This window comes from Phaethon aethereus (assembly GCF_964289735.1).
Source record: "Phaethon aethereus genome assembly, chromosome: 23".
Taxonomy (NCBI): Eukaryota; Metazoa; Chordata; class Aves; order Phaethontiformes; family Phaethontidae; genus Phaethon; species Phaethon aethereus.
In genome coordinates this window covers 2,991,866-3,011,357 of record NC_138599.1, presented here as the reverse complement: position 1 = coordinate 3,011,357, position 19,492 = coordinate 2,991,866, and the positions used below count along the sequence as shown (strand labels likewise).

The following is a 19,492-nucleotide window of genomic DNA, read 5'->3' as shown; positions in this document are numbered from 1 at the left end:
CCGCTCCCTCCGCGCCTCCCGGCCCGGCGGCTGCCGGCCCCGCTCCTCTCCGGCGGCCTCCGCAGCTTCGCGGGGCGGAGGCGCGGCCGGGGAGCGCCCGGCGGCTGCAGCCCGCAAAGCGGCCGGGGCAGGCTGCGGGGCCAGGCCTTGCCCCTCGCCCCGGCCGCCCCGGCCCCCGCACCCACCTGGAGGGGGGACGCGGCTGCGGGGGCCGGCGCGGCGCCCGGGAAGAGGAAGCGGCGGCCGAGGGGCACCTGCTGGCGGGGAGGAGGGACGGCAAGGGCGGCGGAGCGGGAGCGGGAAGAGGCGGAGCGGGGGAGGGGGGCACCGCCGCCCGCTCCCGGAGGGAAGGGGCCCCGTCCCGCAGGCCCTTCGCAGCTCTGTGGCGCATCCCTCCGCAACCCAGCCAAGAGGCTGGTGACCTTCGGTGCTGGCCCCGACTGCTCCAGCTGGCAGGCTTGGGGGCCTCTCTGGCGGGAGGGTGGCGGCTCAACGCCCGGCAGGTTGTCGCTTGCAGAAGAGGCAGGGCACGATGCTGCTGGGCACACGCGCAGCATGGCTTTAGCCTGCGGGCACGGGAAGTTAGGCCCAGGCACCCACCACCCGCTTCAGTCATCTCGCGTGTCCCAGAGGTAACAGGCACGGCCGCACGCCGACTCGGGCTCGCTTGACTCACACCCAGGCAGCGCCTGATGTGAACCCACTCTTCTACAGCACTTGCAAAACTGCGTCAGTATAGCAGCAGCTGGAAGGTGACGTACAGCCCGGAGCGTGCAGCTTCAGCAGGCTGGGAAAGCACACAGCCCTGCCCTAAACATACCCTCTCATCCAGCGCTTACGCAGCAGTTACAAAGCCCAGAAATTTCCTCTCACTACAAGCATTCAGTGCTAAACCACATCTTTCCCCTCTTCACCTACAGCCACAGAGTAGCAACAGGGCTTATGCAGGACACCTGAAGTAGCTTACAAAAACGTTCCTTCAACCAACACACTTACTCCTTTTGTAAGTTGCAATCAAAAAATCTCTCACGCCCAGAAACAGGTGGGTTTTTTCCCTTCATCCTGTCAAGTTTCACCTTTTGAAATACAGTTGGTAGGAGTGGTTTGTCCTGCCTGTTACAGCACTTGTAATAAGCCTGTTTTCCACTGGATATCTCTTACTTTTCCAGTTCAGGCCAGGCACAGGTTCCTATTGCTACAAGAGGCTCTTCCTTCAGCTGTTTCAGAACAACATCCTCACTAGCATTAATAGCGCATTTGCCTCTCTGACAAATCTTAGGTCTCACCTTGCTTTCCTCCACCTTTGCTGGACCAGGCCCCTAGGCCCCCTCAAATAGCCTCAATAACAACAGAGATGGAGCTTTTCTAATATTGAGCTTACGGTACAGAACAGTGGTGACAGACAGAAAGCTATAGGGCTGATGTTGACTTGCAGCACAGAAACCGAACCGCCAGGAAGAAAATGGAGATGGTCACAAAAAGCACTCTGAAAGTCCTAACAAGGCAAGGACCATTTAATGCCCAAGGTAGGATATAGAGAAGGAATTGTGGGGTTTTTTTCTTCTCAATCATACAATGTGCAAAATTTGAATTTAGTGAGATGCCAGGTAGCCAGTTAAATCATTTCCCAGTGGATTGTACCAGAAGTTAGGTGCAGCTTATGCGCTCATTTTCTTGTTAGCTTTGTCCGGAGTCAGCCATTTAAATAGGCAGGCTGAGTTGCACTGGCTCAGTTTGTCTGCAGATGAATAGCAATCAGCAAAACTGACCAGGACAGGAACTTCTGCTAACAGTTATTTGCACGCTGTACCCATTTTAGTATAGCTACACCCTCCCTCAGCAGTACACTCTTTCTTCTTGTCTTCTTTCTGTACCTATGCTAACGAGAGCTTACAACACAGATGGGTCACAGAAGATATTAGCCTGCCAACACCAGGAAACATCTTGTCCAAAAATAAACTAGAAAGATACAAGAACTGGAAAACCACAGCGGTTCCATAGCCTAGGCTGATGCTCACTTCTTGTGACTGTAAAAGCCCTCAAAGATATTTGACAGATAAAAGTCAGGCACCTATATTAAAAAAAAACAACACATTCTTTGAAGCATTACCAAATAAGAAATGCAATGGGATACTGAGGGTGGAGCCAGGTGCTTTTCTAGCATCATGTTAGAGGGTTTAACACAAAAACTATCCTAAGATGAGATGTGGTGCATGATCACCTGAGGGCACTCACTTTGTTTCAAATCTCACAGGGTAAGTGCTTATCAGTTCGGTTTTGCACGCAAGCAAGCAGGGTGCACTGGGTTACTATCCCTCAGCGGAAGGAAGAGACTTTTCTTGTTGGAAGCCAAGCCCAGGCCTGCCTGCACTCCAGACAGTAGAGTCCTGGCCCAGCAGTAGCAGGTTCTCAGCTGGAAACAGCCATACAGCAGCGGCTTAGGACATCTCGTAACACCAAAGGTGTTCTTATGCTCTCTATTGCTTCTTCCAAGACAGTGCAGACAAACCACCTCGCAACCCAAGCCTTCTGAGTTGGTCATTCCTAGGATGAAATGCAGCAACAGAAAGGCATTGGTGCTGTGAAGAAAAAAGGCAACCTGGGATGTAGGCCATGACCATAATTTCAGTTACCCCATGATCTTGAGTCCATCCAGAGCAAACACCTCAGTTTAATGGCCCATTTTTATGTTCCCTGCCCTACTGACCATGACTCATTGGCAAGGCAGGTTATGGGTACATTAATCACAAATTTGAGGTTCAGGTGACCCTCATCTATCCTTCACACCTCAAACCTGAGCTCCAGAGCACATGGCACAGTCTGTGCTTGTTTCCCCAGCTCAATCCTTCCTGAACTGCATGAAGGGCATGAGCCAGAGCTTTGTCAGTGACTACTTAGCATGCTTAGGCTACCCTCAAGCCTGTGTTCCTCAGCATTAACTTCAGTTGCCTCCTTAAGACCCAGAACAAAAGAACATTACATCAATTGTTTCTTTTTAAAAAGAGGACATAAACTTTATTAGATGTCTCATCACTCATAGGATTTTTCAGAAGAGCACAGTGACTCTGGCCAGGGTTCATACCTCACAAGGCCAGGCCCCCAGAACCATTCTGGCAAGCGATCAGGAGTGCAAGGCTCTTAGGAGGCTAACATGTTTAGAAAAACAACTTGCCTGGATTCATAGCTGCGGTGCATTCAGAGGGCATGTCAAAAGTTAGGTTATTTCATGTCATTTTTTAATCTCTCCAGACACCTTACTCTAACCCCAGCCAAGGCAGCTATCTGCCCTGAACGGTGCCAAAGTTGGTGAGATAAGAGGCATGGGGGAGCTAGTACGGCTGCATCCACAGCCAGCTGCCTTCCCACTGCTCCCCTCTGCAGCTGGGGTGACACCTCACTTGAGTAAAAGCCACACAGACTGTTTCAGGGGCTCTTTAGCTCCAGGAAAAGATCTTTTCTAAACAAAGTCTTTGAAAGCAGGAAGGAAAGGCAACCAGCCTTGCTAAGCCTGAGGGCAACACAAGGCCATTTGTTCCACAGCTGTAAGCAAGCCTATTATGGGAGAGTAAATCTGAACTACAGCCTTAGAGGGAAATTCACATTAAAACCCCGGGGGAAATGTCAGAACACAATTCTGAGAGGTAAAGAAAACAAGAGAACTGGTCCATACTCCGAGACCTGCTGGTATGGAGCAGATGTTACACTGAGATCTGCCTAAACATTACTGTCACCCCTGAAAATATAGTCACTTAAGTAACTTAAAACGAGTCTAAGTGACTTGTAAATGAGCCAACCCCAGAACAGAAAGAGCATCCAAAGAGGGCTCTTCTCTATCATCTCAACCACAAAATGCCTTATTTTTTTTTAAAGCAATCCAAAGCTAGGTGGACACCTGCTTATGGAGTTTATTGGCACAAGTCTAACTCTTGACTCGTTTGCAAGGGAGTTTGCAAGGGCCTGAGCCAATCCCAGTGAAGTCACACTGCTCTAAGATCAGTATCTGCTTGAATGCAAGTATTTAAAAAAAAAAAAAGAAATGTGTCATTAAAAACAATGAGGTAAAACATTGCCTCACCTTAAGAACCATCACTTCACACACTCAAAGGACAACTCTACTATACCACTGCAAGCACCTGAGTCTTGTTCAGAGGCTTTCATCCAAGTACTTAGTGAAGTGTGTTGTCCAACTCTGGGATTAAGGGAGAGTGAGGCTCAGTAAATCTTTGCTAGGTCACACCCTACCCGGTCCCACTGGCAGGAAGATATTTTTCAGATTTGATTTTCTGGCTCTACACTGTAAAATAATGCTACCTCCCAATGATTACAGAACATACAGACTGTGCCATTATTGGTTGCAGGCTGAACAGGTCTGGCATTGCCACCCTCCTTGAGACTGTACCATTGCTGGAGAAGTCTGGGAATCAGTTCAGTAGATGTGCCAGGCTCCTCAGATTTCCACACAAACCCCTCTTCTGTCAGCTTTCCCGTGTCCCTAGCACTGATTCATCTCCTCCAGGGGTAGCGGTCCAGCGCCAGAAAGTCAATTCCACATCACTTTCAGGAGTTCTTTTCACAGCAATAGGCTTCAGTAGCCAGGACCCAAGCCCAAGGGATTGTCATCCATGACCCGTTAATGAGCTGTCAAGTGCCCATTAGTTTTCACAGGTGCATTAGTACTCCTCAGGCTTGTCCAGGAATGGTATTTTTTCAATATTTTCCTCCTGACAAAGTGGCAGATTTCAACCATGAATCCCAAAGATACAAGGTACATGGCCAAGCCTCCAGCCTTGAGCAGCCAGCTGGGATCAGGGGATGTCACCATCGCATACATGATCAAAGCTCCTCCCCCGATTCGCAGCACCAGGAAGAGGAACACAAAGAAGAAATCCACCACTTCTCCCAGGAAAGTGTGGTAACACCCCATTTCCCGCAGAAACCAGCGGGTCTGGAGCAGTGGGTTGGTGATCTCGCTAACAAATACAACGGCATTGACTTCTGTAGCAGACTTCCCGAGCCCCAGCACCATGATCATGCCACAGATGCTCAGTGTGTGATGGAACAGCATTAGGTCTCCCTCTGTCTGGAAATATAGACACCAGCCCAGGTCAAAGATAAAGTAGCCCAAGGTCAGGGACAGCACGTGGATCTGCAGAGATGTGTTTGGTGAACCTGAAATGAAAGATGTACATAAGACTGGCATCTTAAATAAGACATTCTTCTACAATATGGAGCAATGCAGGTTGTATGATTCTTTCCTCCTTAGTTTCCAGCCTTATCCTGTGAGCCAAGTGCCAGGCTGCTAGCTTGGATGTCCGGTTCCGCTGTCCCTTCACACTTCTGCCTGCCCAGCAGACCCAGGCAAGCCATCCCATCCTGCCACACTTGGGTTTCTCTTTTTCCCTCCACCCTTTTAGAAAGCAGGGATGGAAAGCCCAACTCCCATCAGCAGAACTATTTCAGATTTAATGACAGAAAGCAGCAAACAAAACCCCACAGCCAAATGCCAGGAGTTATTGCACCCTTAGAGATGTGAAGAGCACTTAGTCTTTCTCAACACTGTGCTACACCTAATGCTGCAATAAACTCAAGCTGCCAACCTGAAAGTTTTCAATATGTACATGGATAAAACAAAACAAAGAATAAAAAAATTAACGGTAAGAAGCTGCAAGGGCTGGAGAAGCACCAGGGGAGTTAAACAAAATCCTGCCCCAAAAACATTCATGTAAGAGAACAGACGGACAAGGCAATCAGGCCCCCACTCCACCTGTAACAGAAGCAGAGATGCCCACGCTGCATGACAAGGACATGTGTCAGGGTGAGACTCCAAACATACCTGCATTGGTCAGAGTCCAGGAGCCATCCAAGACAGCAACGTAACCCGAGAGGCAGGTGACAACCACCCCATGCAGCAGAGTGACCAGGCGGCAGCTCCACTCGTAGGAACGGTTCTTGTTCCGGCAGCAGAAGCAGGCATACAGAAACAGCCAGGCAACAAAGCTGCAGGCCACCTCGAGAACGATGGAAACCATCCTGCTGAACACAGAGCGAGGACGTTACGAGCAGAGCAACCCTCTCAGCAAGGCGTGTTCACCCAGACCCTCTGCCTCAGCATCCAGCCCAGCCCATTCGCAGAGACCCCAGGGAAAAAAAGAACAACCAGACCCAAACCCCCAGGGCTCTCCTGGGGCCCTCTTCAGCACCCTTTCCCCGCAAGCCCCTCCTCGTTACCGAGGCCCTCACGTGTTTGGGGAAAAACAAGAATCCCAGCACCACCACCACCACCACCACCACCACCACCACCACACCCCCCCCCCCGCCCCGCCGCCGCCGCCGCCAAAGCGGCTCAGCCCTGCCCGGCCGCCTCCCGCCCTCGGGGCCGGTGGACGGAGCGGCGGCCCGCGCCCCCTTTCCCAGCGCGACCCGGGGCCCGAGCAGGCCCCCCCGGAGCGGCCCTTGCGCCGGGGATTCCCAGCAGCCCGGCGCCCCCCGCCCGCTCCTTACCCCGGGCTCGCCGCCGCCGGCCCCGCGCGCGGGAAGGGAGGCGGTGCCGGCCCGCAGCGGGAGGCTTTTATCCTCCCTCGCCTCCCCGCCCCCGCCGGGCAGCTCCTGCGGGGAGGGTCTGGTCCCGCGCCCCCAGCTCTCCGCGCCGCCGGAGGATGCTCCCCTGCCGCTCCGCTCCCCACGCCCGGCTGCTCTGCCCCGCTTCCCTCCCCCGGAGGCGAAAAGGGATCCGGGCAGCACAGCCGCGTGCCCCGGGGCAGGGAGGGCGCGGGGCGCAGCGCGGGGAAGGGGGCAGCGCGCAGCAGACGCAAGGACAGGCGTTTGCAGTGTGCCAGCCGGGCTGGTACCGCCGTCCAGCCCCAGCCATCCCGGCTGCAAGAGTCCCGTGCGCTCCCCAGACTTCAATTTGGCCGAGTGTTTTTCTCTCTGCTGAAGGAGAATAAAGTGAAGAATAAAGCTGGATCAAGCGAGAGGGGAGGTGCTTTTGTCCTTTTGTTGCTGTTGTTTTTTAAAAAACTCTCTTGGAGTCCTCTTTCAAGTTTTGTACCTGGTTTTGAAGCAGAGGCTGGGTGGGTGGGCTTGCAGTGATCACCTTTGTGTTGTCCTGTGCTGACTGCAAGGAGGGGAGGCCGAGACAGGAGTCGGTGAGTTTGGGACTGCTTGGGTCTGGAGCTGGGGAGTGGTGCGGGATGCGCAGGGAGATGTGACACAGAACATGCAGAACAGGATGAGTAAGTGAGGAGCTGAGCTGGGGCCGAGCACCACGGCCAGGCAGAGGCAGGAGGGAGGATCAAGTAAAGGGCTGTACTTCCTCCAAGGCTGGCGAGTGAACTCTGTGTTGGTACCATGTAATTTCTGTTTATTCAATTCGCTTTAAAAACTGTCTAAAGGAGGTTGTGTGTCCCAAACAACCCAAACCTTCCCTACAGCCAAAGAACTGTGAGCGAAACCAATCACTCAGGGCATAAAAGAGGCCTCATCTATGGTCACTTAGGTCTGTTGTGTGTGCTGCACTCCGTAGGATGCTCCTCTGTGTTATAAAAGCTCTAGCAACACACTCAAATAAGCTTCTAGTTAGATTTTAGATTGCAGGTTGCTCTTATACTTGAACTAAAACTTCCTGATTTTCTCTCCTGTGTCAGCATTTTGGCCCCTGCTCTGAAGCAAACCCACAGGCCATGCGGTCAGGGACCCCTGGTGCAAAGAGAGGGGGTCCTGCTGCAGCTCGGACACGAGTCTCTGCTGGCTCAAGCTGCTGGGATCTGTAGAATTGAGCCTGAATTTAAGCTCAGCTATTGAAGGCATTGTATTGAAGTGTTAGGATCTATGCTAGTAGATTTAGCATAGATCCTAACCACGTCCATTTCGGGACATGGTTTAGAGGGCATGGTGGTGTTGGGTTGACATTTGGACTTGATGATCTTAAAGGTCCTTTCCAACCTTAATGATTCTGTGTGATTATGTAATTCTACCAGGACAGTAAGTCCCAAGGCTGTGAGCATCAGGAATGATGAGGGCCACAGGGAAAACTGGGAAGGGCAAGGAACAGAGCCCTGTCCTCCCAGCTTGCACTCACACTCCTCACAGGTGGAAAGCAGAAGAGGAAAGAAAGGGGAAGGAACAATAAAATAAACCAAATACCAACAGCAAATTCTTAATTATCCAGCCCTTCCCAGTCTTGCTTGAACTTGGGCACTGCTAAACATCACGGAGGTATCAGGTACCCCACCTCCTACCTGGTCTGCACGCTTGCTTAGAGCTCTGCAGTTGGTACAGCAGTTGAGTGGAAAAGTGACCCTTAACGTCAGCCATTAATAGGAGTGCGTCTCCTGTATGCACTCCAGCATCTGTCAATACAGAGGAAAGTCAGGAGTATTTTTCCGTTTTATATTCTGAGGGTGCCAGTTCAGTTGCCTCTGCCTGAGAAGAGCGGGAACTAGAGTGAGAGGTCTACCTACAGACTGACCGTAACTGCCCAAGGCATACCGTGTCCTTGGATTGATTTTGGAACTGAGTGGGATCTGGCTCATTTCTCCAGAGACCTTGTAAATGACCAGGCCACAGATAAAAATCAAAGACGAATGGGGTTGCACCCCTTATACTCACAAGCCATAGGAATGGACCCACAGAGGTGTTTTTAGACAGGGACTCAGCTGACAGCTGGCTCTTCGCTCACTCCTGGGGTTCACGTCACTGATGCTTGAGTCCTAACGGTGGGTGGAGGAGCAGAGGAGCTCTTCTCAAGAGAAGGACAGGGACAGGGAGCGTGGAGACTCTTTCCAGGCACAAGGGCTGCTTTGGTAGCGGATCAGTTTGTTCAGGAGATTATGTGAGTTCTTATAGGTACTGTGAGGCACATCTGCTCGTGAGCAGTTGTTCCCTGCATTGTTTATCTATGGCTGTGGGAGGTGACTCTTTAGTCTTGGAAAGCTGGAATTTCCTGCTCTGTGTATTTTTAATCCCTTAGATGCTCTTGTGAGACTGGAAGTATTCCTAGAAGACAGGGGAATGAAGACCTTTCCCTTCCAACTGTAGGTTTTTGTAAAACAAGCTGCTAGTGTTTGTTTTCCTATTCAGGACCAGTTTATCAATAAACCTGAGAGACTTGTTATTGTGTTCATAAACTTTTCAGTGGAGATCAACTCTCATGATGTGTTTGCACAACACCTGGCACAGCTTGGCTTTGATCTCAGCTGCAATGCTAATGTGCAGATGCCGTTATTCAGCATTCAATAAATTTGTGATTTCCCTCCCAGCTTTCAGAAATAATATTCCAAAATTTATGCAATGATGCTTTTGTGGGAGCAAATTACTTGGAGGAATATCTGAAAATTAAATGGAATAATGGAAATGGAAAAAAATATGGAAAATTAAATGGCTCTTCACTTGTCAATTAAGAGCCAAGTTTTGATCTTGATGTATCTTCTCTAAACTGTAAGGGTGTATACATGTACAGTAACTTGTAAATATATTATTGTAAATAGTAAGCTGCCTTTCACAACTTTATTTTTGGTCTCTTTTGACGAAGAGACTCACATACCTCTGGGATCCTTTACCAAGTGTTTAAGTAGACTGTCAACTGACTCTGAAGTCAGTAGCCAAGTTACAGCTCAGCTATCAGGGATACGATTAATGCAGGAATTACTGGGAAAAATTTGCAGGTTAGGGTTATGAAGGCAATTCAAATGGTCACTTCTGAGCTTTTAAATAATTGATTATAATCTATGAAATAACTCGAGATTTTTCATAACTGAAACAAGCTGGAAACTAGGGTCTTACCAAGGGTCAGTGTAATAAATGTCTTCTGTGACGGCTGGCAGCAGAATCAGTAATGAATGTAATGTTCATCATTCATGAACTATGCTATTTAGCAAAAGTTGAGGACTGGGAGAAGGGAAGGATTATCATCACCATTGCCTAATGGGGATTAAATTATTTGTCCAAGGTCGTGCAGGAAGTAAAATAAGATAGGGTGTTCCAAAGGTACAGATCAGTGCTTTAAATTCATTCTTAGTACCTGCTAATCTTTAAATATTTATAACAGCCAAAATTTAAAAAAAAAGGGGGGGAGAAGTAGAAGAGAGACAGAATCATCGTCTTAGCAGCATGCCATGCTGTGATGCATTTGTTTCCCTGATGCAGAGTATTAATTTTAAGAAGGTCTGTATCTTAGGAGGGAGAGGCTGGAGCAAGATCCCTTCATGCCACTTGAACATCTTTTTCATACGGAACTGGCTCTGAATAAGGATTGTAAAATTATTGCTTAAAAAGCTAGAAGCCTCTTAAGGGATCTTTATAATTACAGAGTGAGAGCCAGCCACCCCTCTTTTTCATCCCTGGCCAGGGCTCTTGTTTGGTCAGAATCCAAATCCTGCTGCCTTTATTCATAGGGTTGCAGCACACTCAGTGAGCAGTCACATGCAAATCACTTCTCAGGCTGGCATGAAAATAGGTTGGCGGTTTTATCCTCCATCCTCCTCTCAGCGTTGGCCAGCCCTCACAGGAGCTCAAGTGAGGTGTTTCAATGACAGGCCTGGAAGGGAAGGCAGCTCCTGGAGGGAGGAGTTATGAACTTGCCAGTTATCACCTATGCCTCTCCCTTAGGACTTAGGGAATCTCTTCTCCAAGGGCACAAGCCCATAGCAACACATCTTGCAGGGTTCAGCCGTGGCAGGACTGAGTCGTCAACGCACACTGGCTCATGGTGCCGTAGGGTTTACGCCATCCCAACCAGGGACAGGAGAGGAAAATTCTCCTCCCACACACTCGATCTGCACACGAGTACAGGTCAATGCTTTGCTTTCTGGATGGTTTTGTTGGGTTTTTTTTTAAACTATGACAGAACTGAAATTTTCATGTAAAAGCATACTTTTTTCTAATCTTTTAGACCAGAGGAGAGAAACACAACTCTAGAAAGATTTCTTTCCAACAAAACGCTGGCATGGTTCAGTTAAAAAGCAAAACAAATTTCTGCTGATACGCTCCTTCCTGTGTCTCCTACCCTTCCTAAGTACCCTCCCTAAGATCTAAGTACAGATCCCTTGGTCCCGCCCCACCAGCCTCCCCGCCAGTCTAAGTCAGCTGCTTATGGGAAATTAATGGAAATGAATCAGGAGAAATACTTAAACATAGTATCATCCCTAGTTCTCTACCCAGTAACGAAGAGCTTGCGTGCGATTAAGAACTGTTGCTAGTCCCCGGTTGCGCACACGCGAGCGCGTTCTTTTCGGGAGACCCTCCCACTGTTAGCGTTCGGCAGCCAGCACGCCGCTTTTCCAGCGGGACAGAGCCAGCGCCGGAGGGGAGCTGAGCAGCCTTGCCCTGCGGCTGCGGAGCTTGCCTTCGCCCATTTTGAGAGCCCACCACTCCGAGCAGCCCCGTGGAGCCGAATGGCGGGGGTACGTTTGCACAGGGAGGGCATGTTCGCACGGCCTGTCCCTGCGGCTGAGCCAGCGAACAACCAGCTGAGGTTAAAGGCAGCTGTTTTAAAACACTGCTGTAGTATCATTTCCTCGGCCGGAGGAGAATTTGTTTTTTCCTCAAGAATCCTGTGATTAAGGCACACCATAGGAGCTGTCATGCTGAATTCCTCTCTCTAGCTGTGGGAGAGAGTTCTCGCAGGGAAGTCCCTGTTAGAGACAGTAATGGGAACCTTAAGAAATCTGCCGAGAAAACCCGTCCGTGCAGCTGTACCAAACCTGTCACAGTTTAGCTTTAGAATGATTACATTCAAATGATTCATTTCACATTTCTAAATATAGTTGGAAAGCAATGGAGAATAAGGCTTGAAATCAACCCTCCGAGCGTGTAAGAAAATTTAATTAATGGCAGAAAGAAGGGCTGTAACAAGCAGGAGAGTTAGATTAATACTTCCCATCTACATTTCTTGCTTTCCCAACATAAAATGTTTTTTAAATCACAGTAGATATTGTTGGAAAAAAAGGTTCATTTAATTTTAATGTTTCCACTGAAAAACAGATATGATGAAAGTGTTTCAGTTAGAGGTAAATGAGTGGTGATGGGGAATCCAGGAAACAGAAATACAGTTTCTCCCTTTTTTGTGTTAGAACATTTTGGCAAAAAGCCTTATTTTAGTAGTTTTAAAAAAGAAGTATTTTTCTTAATTTCCGCTTTTCAAGAAAGGTTACCTTATCTTTTCCAGTCCTCTCTCATTATTATTAGTGTCTGTTGCTATAGCAAAACCTCACTCAAAGCAACCAATGCAGTTCCATATACAATGTGCATGTAGGGCCCAATACTTGGTGTAAAAGTAACTGAGAAACTCTCAAGGTCTGTAGACTCCCTATAACAATAATTCATCTCTCAGGATTGAATGAGGAGTATAAGAAATAACTGAAAAAAATATTTTTTTTCCCCAAAAGTGTCAAATGATAATTTTTACTTAAAAAAAAAAAACTCACATTTACCTAAAAAAATAAGCCATCAGAAAAAAAGACTACTACTCAAAAATGTCTATTTACAATCTGTGAACCAGATACTCATTTACTCTAGTTCCACTGAATTAATTACCCATTGACAACCTGACCAGGAATTTGTATTACTCAAGTCTACTTTGACAAATTTAAATATCTACCTCTTTTCAGGTGGAGAGTTGCAAATTAGCAACAATTTCCCTGGTGATATTCTGTGAAAGTCAAAGTTTCCTACACTTTGGCATCTCGTGATATTAAGAAACACTTGCACACAAAAACCTCAAGATTCACACCTGAGCAATACAACTTGTCCTCCCAGGAGCAGGAGGACATGCTGCAGAGAACAGGCAAGCTAATTTACTTAAAATTCAGGAAAGACTAGAACACATGCACACCTCTACTCCAGGGAGGTTGTTTCGTTTGGTATCAGATAAAACCCAAAGGATGAGTAAAAGAAAGAAGGGAAGGTCAAGACTAATCCTTGCCTCATCAAATCAACACAAACTGCTTTTGTGTTCACCCAAGGTTTTCAAACAGTGACGTCCTCCAGTGGGGCAGTGAGGCCAGCTGTGAACAATAACAAGACCTGGACACAAATTTTGCAAAAGACAACAATTTTTTTTAAAAGGAAAAAATAAGAAGGCTGTAAAATACTTAATTAAAAAAAAAAAAGAAAGAAAAAAGAAAAAAAAGCACCTTTAGAAACAGAGCAGAATGGCTCAAAGCAAAGCAAGTTTGGTGGTGGACAAAGCACAGTGCCATCGACCTCGGAAGTCTATTGAAAACCAAGGCTCACATCTAGACACAGGTCTCTGGTGAAATGAACTGGGTAACCTCGGCTCAGTTTGGGGGTTTATGGTGTGTGTGCGTGACAGTAACAGCATGATAGACCCTTCTTATGGGAAGCTCTGAAATGAGTGAGGGGAAAAGAGGGTCCTGACATAGAAATCCTTCCAGATTAGAGATCGCCAGGCAATCCAGCGTGGATGCAGAGATTTGCAAGCAGAGGGCAGTGTTTCATGCTGATAGTGCTAAGCAAGGGCTCATTCCTGAAGTGAATGCCTGGGAGAGTATTATAATGTCACTGTGGGCGTTGAGAATCCTTGGGGAAGGTCAGCTGCAGTTTGAGTCCCTGGAGAGTTCTGCTGCTATGGCTTCCCTTAAACAAGACCTTCATTTGGCAGCATTTTGAAGACACTTGAACGCCAGATGTTGCCCCAAGCATTGTTCCTAGAGAAGTTGGTCCATAGCTAGAAGTCAGAGCTCCTTTTACACATGATGGAGGAGTCATCTCAGTGGAGGTAGGTAGGTTGATTCCATCGGTACCAAGATCTGTTTGCAACACAGGGAATAAGAGCTACAGTTGCCATGTTGTTAACAGTTCCCCTTGAAATAAAAATCATTATTATTCCATTTGTAACCTTACTTTGACTTGGCAGCAAATGATCCTTTGCTGCTTTAGGAAGCTTATAGCAAAACCCCTGTCTAAGCAACATCTTCCATTGTGATCATGACTTCACGTGCTAGCTGGCTGTTGGACTTCCTCCACGTACGAGGAGGTCTGATTCACGGCACAGGATGATCCCTGACTCAGAAAGCCCAGCAGCTATGGGTAACGCCCTCTGCTCTCTGTTGCCCTCCTACTAACACAGCATCCTTGATGCGATGTGCAACGAGCAGCAGAAACTACAAGTGCAGAGAGGCCTGAGCAGCACAGACTGTGGCAGAGGCACATTCAGTGAAATAACCAGAAGGGCTCTGAGCTCGTGTGCGTGGCTTAATGCTTTTATAGCATCTAAAGGCAGTGCAGAGGAAAATCTTTGTTCTTGTTTCATCTGCCGCTGTGGAAGAGTTACTCTGCGGCAGCGCTTTCTGGGTGGCACTGCAGGAGAGAACACTGGCTGTGGAGGGGGTTAGCCAAGCAGAAACAGCAAAATATGCTTTCTTCTGCTTCTTCCACACAAGGAGCTGGTTTATGACAGTCCTTATGGCCAGTGTTTCTATTCAGGTTTTTTGTTGGTTTTCTTTTCCTTTTTTAACGAGCACAGTTTCTGAGGCAAAACTTGATTTAATATTTGCCTTCAAGCAGAAAAACGGCCGTATCCCAAGAACATGCCCCCATGTTACTCCACGTTGCTAGAGTCTCTAAAGGCTTGCACGTTCTTCTCTAAGGTTCCATTGCTTTTCTCCCAAGCCCTCGGATGCCCTTGCCAGGGAGCAAGCTGGGGGCCCCCACTGCCTTACCCTGAAGAGTTGAAACCGGACGAGTTCATTGCAGCTTTGGAGTTGCTCTGGGCTGTGCCGGGGCTGCCGGCATGGAGTGCGCTGCCAGGGGATGAGGGCCTGCTGGAGTTCCCTGGGGAACACGATGATGTTACTGTGTGGCAGAGAGAGCAGAGTAAGGCTGGGATCTCCTTTTCCTGCCAAGGACAGCCCCAGCCCAGACTCTTCCAGCGCCTTGAACCCATTCTGTTGTTCGTCTGACTCCCTGGCAGCCCTGCAGCAGGAAGGCAGAATCTGTGCCCCAGCCACAGAGCAAGCGAGGGTCTCCAGGACCGCGCTCTCGGTAGCACTGCGTTTCTATTCCTGCGAATCGCACTTCTCGAAGGAGACATGAGAGTCTTCTGCTGAAGAAATGCAGTAACCTACCCCCAAGCACTCCTCCTGTTTGGCTTCTAGGTGTGCCTGGCTCCCGAACATAAACACCCCAGTAAAATTTGCCTAGGATTATCCTGGTAATGTTACCATGCCCAGGAAGCTTTCCATGTCTTTGGTCCAGCCAAGAGGAAATCTCTGCTGTTCTTATCCCTTGTACACCAGTTATGCGGGGATACTTTCCCTGGCCAAACCCAAGGGTCTTATGAAGACTGGCCTGCGATTGTGTCCTAGAAACCAAGTAGTCAGAGAGCAAGAGGAGAGGAAGGAGGGAAGGAATGGTGAGTGGGGCAGGTTTCTCAAGGCTTACCAGTCCCAGGCATGGTGCTATGCACCGGATTGACGGAGAGGGGCCCCAAGGACCCTGAGGTAGAGACCTAGAGAGAAACAGAAGCAAACAGTAAGCAGTTGGCACTGTGAGGGGATAGATTACAAAATGCCACTCCTTTCACATTCCCTTTAGAGTGTGCTGGCTCCCAGGCAGACTTCTTATCTACATCTGAGGCACCCACAGATATTTCTATTCATACTGTAGTGTAGAAGCACCGTTCTTGCATCCAGGGCCATGCAAACAAATCACAATGAGTATTAGATATGCCTGACATTCTCTACACAGGTCTAACTTTATGGATCAGCTATGGAAAAGCCTGAAATTGTCAAACACAAGCCAAACTTTCTGGAAGCCCTAAGATCACACTGGTAGGAGCCACTGCCCTTTGCATGTTTCAGACTGGACGTTCCTAGTCCCAGTCAAGTTGTCCCAACTCTGGTCTTGGGCACAAGTAATCCCTTTTCCTTTAGGGAGTTCTTGATGGGTGAGAATTCTCAGGTGACAATTAGTAATTTGGTGGCCACAATCAAAGCGAGCCTGGGGCATTTGTTGTTCAACCATGATACTTTAACTACAGGCAACACGTTGTTCAGAATGACTGATGAGCAAAGGTGTACTTTGTATAACTCATTCACGAGAAAACTATTCACCAAAGCTACTGCTTTAAAAATTCATGGCTTGCAAGCAGCATTTTGTGTTTGTGACTGTAGACCAAACGTGTTGTGCAACAAGTGACCAGACTCCTTGAGATGCTTTCCTGCCTTCTGATGGATAATTCCAAAACCCAGAAGATTTGAAGATAAAATATTGCTTGCAAATATGTACTCTCCCTCCCACTCACCTGTGCTCCAGCACTAACAACACCGTAGGGAGGCTCCTGCCACTTTTATATGTGGAAGCAACTAAGCAACTATTAACTAGCAGAAATGCAATAGTAGCTCGTTATCCGCAGTAGCCACTGACAGTAGGACGCACTTTCACCAGCTCGCAACAGTTTCTCTTTCCCTCATCCTTCCTGGCCGTGAAAATACGCTTACCAAAATGTGAATGTACAACATGAAAGAAGGACAGCTAGCAATACTGACGTGTACTCTGCATTTCTGCACAGATGTAAAACAACAAACTGATATGTAAATGGTTATCATTAGGTTTCAGAGTTAACAACTAAATTTACATGAGTGGATGTAATTTGCATTCCATGGAATGCTGATTCCTTCTCTGTTAACTTTGGAAAGCTTCTATTTACCAATCTCAGGGTGAAAAATTTTGGAATAGCACCCCTGTTTGGATAAATTATCCTACAATTAAACTGACCTTCTAGAAAACATGTAATTTTTTCTATTGTTTTCATTAATCAAATAAAAATAAATGTTCTGTAAGTGCAGACATGAGATTCCATTCAAGTTGGGATGTTGGCTGTGTGTATGCCCCATCCATGGCTAGCCCAGCTGCCTCTCTGCACACTCCTGCAGGTGTAGTCCCCCACTGGATTGTGGGCTTGCCAGCAACTTGCGGACTTGTGTGCACAAGGAAATGTCCTGTCCTGTTTCCTTTTCCAGCATACCCTCCTGTATTCTCCCACCTTTTTCCCTTCTAGTTTGGGGTAGCATTGTAGAGCTCCTTATTCCAAAGTCTCTCACCAGTCTGGAATTGTAGATAGGTGATTTGATGGGGGATGGCATCGGGCAGCTGATCCGTTTTTCCTTCTGGCGCCGGTTGCAGAACCAGACCCGAACCACCTCCTTTTCCATGGAGAGCTGCTCTGCTATCAAGGATATCTCCTCTGAACTGGGCTTGGGGTTCTGCTAGGAAAGGGCAGGAGGTTAAAGAAAGCCCCAAAAAGCTGTAGTTTATAACATCAACGTGTGCTTCTGCTGCTGGAAAGGCAGAGGGCAAGGGTGGGGTTGGCTGTAAACTGTGGAGGGGAGAAAATTTACTTCTAAGACAAAGGGTAAATATTTGGGTGAGAGATTATGTTCTGTGAACCAGAAAGTGCCTCTGATTCAACATCAAGTCTCATGGAATCAGTGGAGGATGAGTCACAGTACCTGTTATTGCATAAAGCACCACACTCTTTGATCTTAACAGCACCTTAAATCATTGCTTGGGGGGAAGCTAATGACTGTTGGTCTTCTTATCACTACACAGGACACACAAGCTCCGAGTGCTGTTTGTACACCCACCTGCACCATCTCAGAAAAGCCATTTCTTCTCCTTCTTCTTCCATCCCTCGTTTATAAAAGGAAATAATAGTGCCTATCCTTTCTTCCAAGTCACTTACTTTCTGGTGCATTTGACAGCATTTAGCTTTATGGGTTTTGATCTGAGTTGGAGAGTTGAGAGTCAAAAATCCCTAGCATGGAGATGCCAAGACAGTTTTCCCATTACAAAGAATGCCTCATACTAGCTAAAAATGAGGTGCCCTAATGACCTGACAATGTTTTTTGTTCTCACTAACAGCCTTGGGAGGAAATTTTTATATGATCCGATATGAGGGAGAAACAAAGGAAAAATGAGGGCTGGTCAAAAACAGTTTTGATGAGAAAATTTCAATGAACAAGTTAGTCCTACTGATTTAAAGCTCTGTTTGCTCTCTAGTGATTTTTCTTGAAAATCTTGATGCTTAAAAAGTAAAAGGCTCCACTTCTGAAATTATTCAGCAGCAATATCCGGAGCAACTAGTTCTGTGGTCTCACCAAGACCTGCTTAATGGGGCATCTGTTTCCGTCTTGCACCGTGGCCACACGGTTCCTGAGACACGCATCCACAACTTGCAAAGAGAAGAGGTGGGTGCAGGAGATCAGCTTTGACTAGGGCATTGATCAGTGGACAGTAATGGGGAGATATGGTGATGAAATTGTGATTCCTTTGAAACAACATATACCAAGGAAATAATCAGGCCCGGGTTCTTTGGTTTTGACACCTTCCCTGTTAACCCCTTCAAGCATTTTCTAACCTGCTGTCAAAACAAACAAAAGATCTTTTTTTGATGATTCGGTGCTACTATAACCTAGCAAATACTAAACTTCGAGACAGTTCATGACACATTGAAAGATTTTCCCCTCACATCTTGAAATCTTTTCTCCAGCGTGGAGCGAATGTTGGTCTCAATGCTGGTTCGCTTCTTTCTTTTCCGTCCAAACATCTCATTCACTGAGGGGTAGGAATTGGGAGTGTTCATGGAAGAATCCAAAGGAGCAGATTCTGAGGAAAGAGGAAGGGGAAGAGAGATATTCAAGAAGATAATGAGTTATTTTCATTCCTAGTTCCTTTCTCGGAATTGTCACACCCCCTAAAATAAGTTAAGCGTTCCTACATTGTGGATCCTTCCTCTGATGATGATTAAAATTGCTCGAACAGTCCCAAATCCATCAATGATCTTGTCCAAATCGGGAAAGAAATATGCATGCTAAGATTTTAATCAACACACTATTTTTCCTTTTTCCAGCTTGATTTCCAGCCTGCTCTGATGGGGACCACACATTTTCCAATTATTTAATTTCACACAGTTAAAGATATTGACTTAACACCATTGGGGTGAGGCCTCAGGCAGCTGAGACACCTCCTGACATAAATTGGTCAAACATGCAACTCCTGAAGGGCTGGGTGAAGCACCTGAGATTAATGCCACTCCTGCCATGGCCTGCAGCCAAGGGAGGACACCAGCCCAATACTGCTGCTACTGGGGATTCCCCTTGCAGTGGAACCTTCCGTTTCTAATTACTGCTCACAGGCTGATCTCTGAGCACTTTAGGAGTCACTTCCTACTCTTTCTGCTTTACACAAGGAGGAACTGAATGGTCCAGCCCAGCTATTTGCCCCAGGCCACGCAACAGAGCAAGAGGCGATGCAGGAAGGGACTGCCCCAGACATCAAATCGCCATGTGAATCCCTATTGCCAGAGAGAAAGGACAGATGTGGTTTGGTATCTAGGCAGCTGTGCAACCAGCTGGGTGATCCACAGAAGAAAGCAGTCTGTTACCAGCCCAGCCACAGATCAGAGAGGCTCCAGCCCCGATATTCCAGGCTTTTATTGGAGATTCCTGCATGGATCCCCTCATCCTGGCCAAGG

General features: G+C 47.7%; 2 protein-coding genes across 2 annotated transcripts in view; both read right to left on the bottom strand.

Moving 5' to 3' along the window:
• Positions 1-4,630: 4,630 nt before the first annotated feature.
• Positions 4,631-6,029, bottom strand: TLCD5 (TLC domain containing 5; the record flags this gene model as incomplete). The annotated part of the gene is made up of 2 exons (XM_082010064.1): positions 4,631-5,169; positions 5,834-6,029. The coding sequence occupies 2 exons, from the start codon at positions 6,027-6,029 to the stop codon at positions 4,631-4,633; spliced, it is 735 nt and encodes a 244-aa protein (XP_081866190.1).
• Positions 6,030-13,726: 7,697 nt separating this feature from the next.
• The window catches only part of POU2F3 (POU class 2 homeobox 3), a gene marked incomplete at its 3' end in the record, with an annotated part of 41,732 nt that continues 35,966 nt past the window's right edge, over positions 13,727-19,492 (bottom strand). Inside the window, exons 10-14 of the mRNA XM_082010069.1 lie at positions 18,488-18,624; positions 17,061-17,222; positions 15,400-15,466; positions 14,679-14,811; positions 13,727-13,766 (exon numbers count right to left, since the gene is read on the bottom strand). Coding sequence (XP_081866195.1) covers positions 13,727-13,766; positions 14,679-14,811; positions 15,400-15,466; positions 17,061-17,222; positions 18,488-18,624 — 539 coding nt within the window. The remainder of the gene's footprint in view (positions 13,767-14,678; positions 14,812-15,399; positions 15,467-17,060; positions 17,223-18,487; positions 18,625-19,492) is intronic.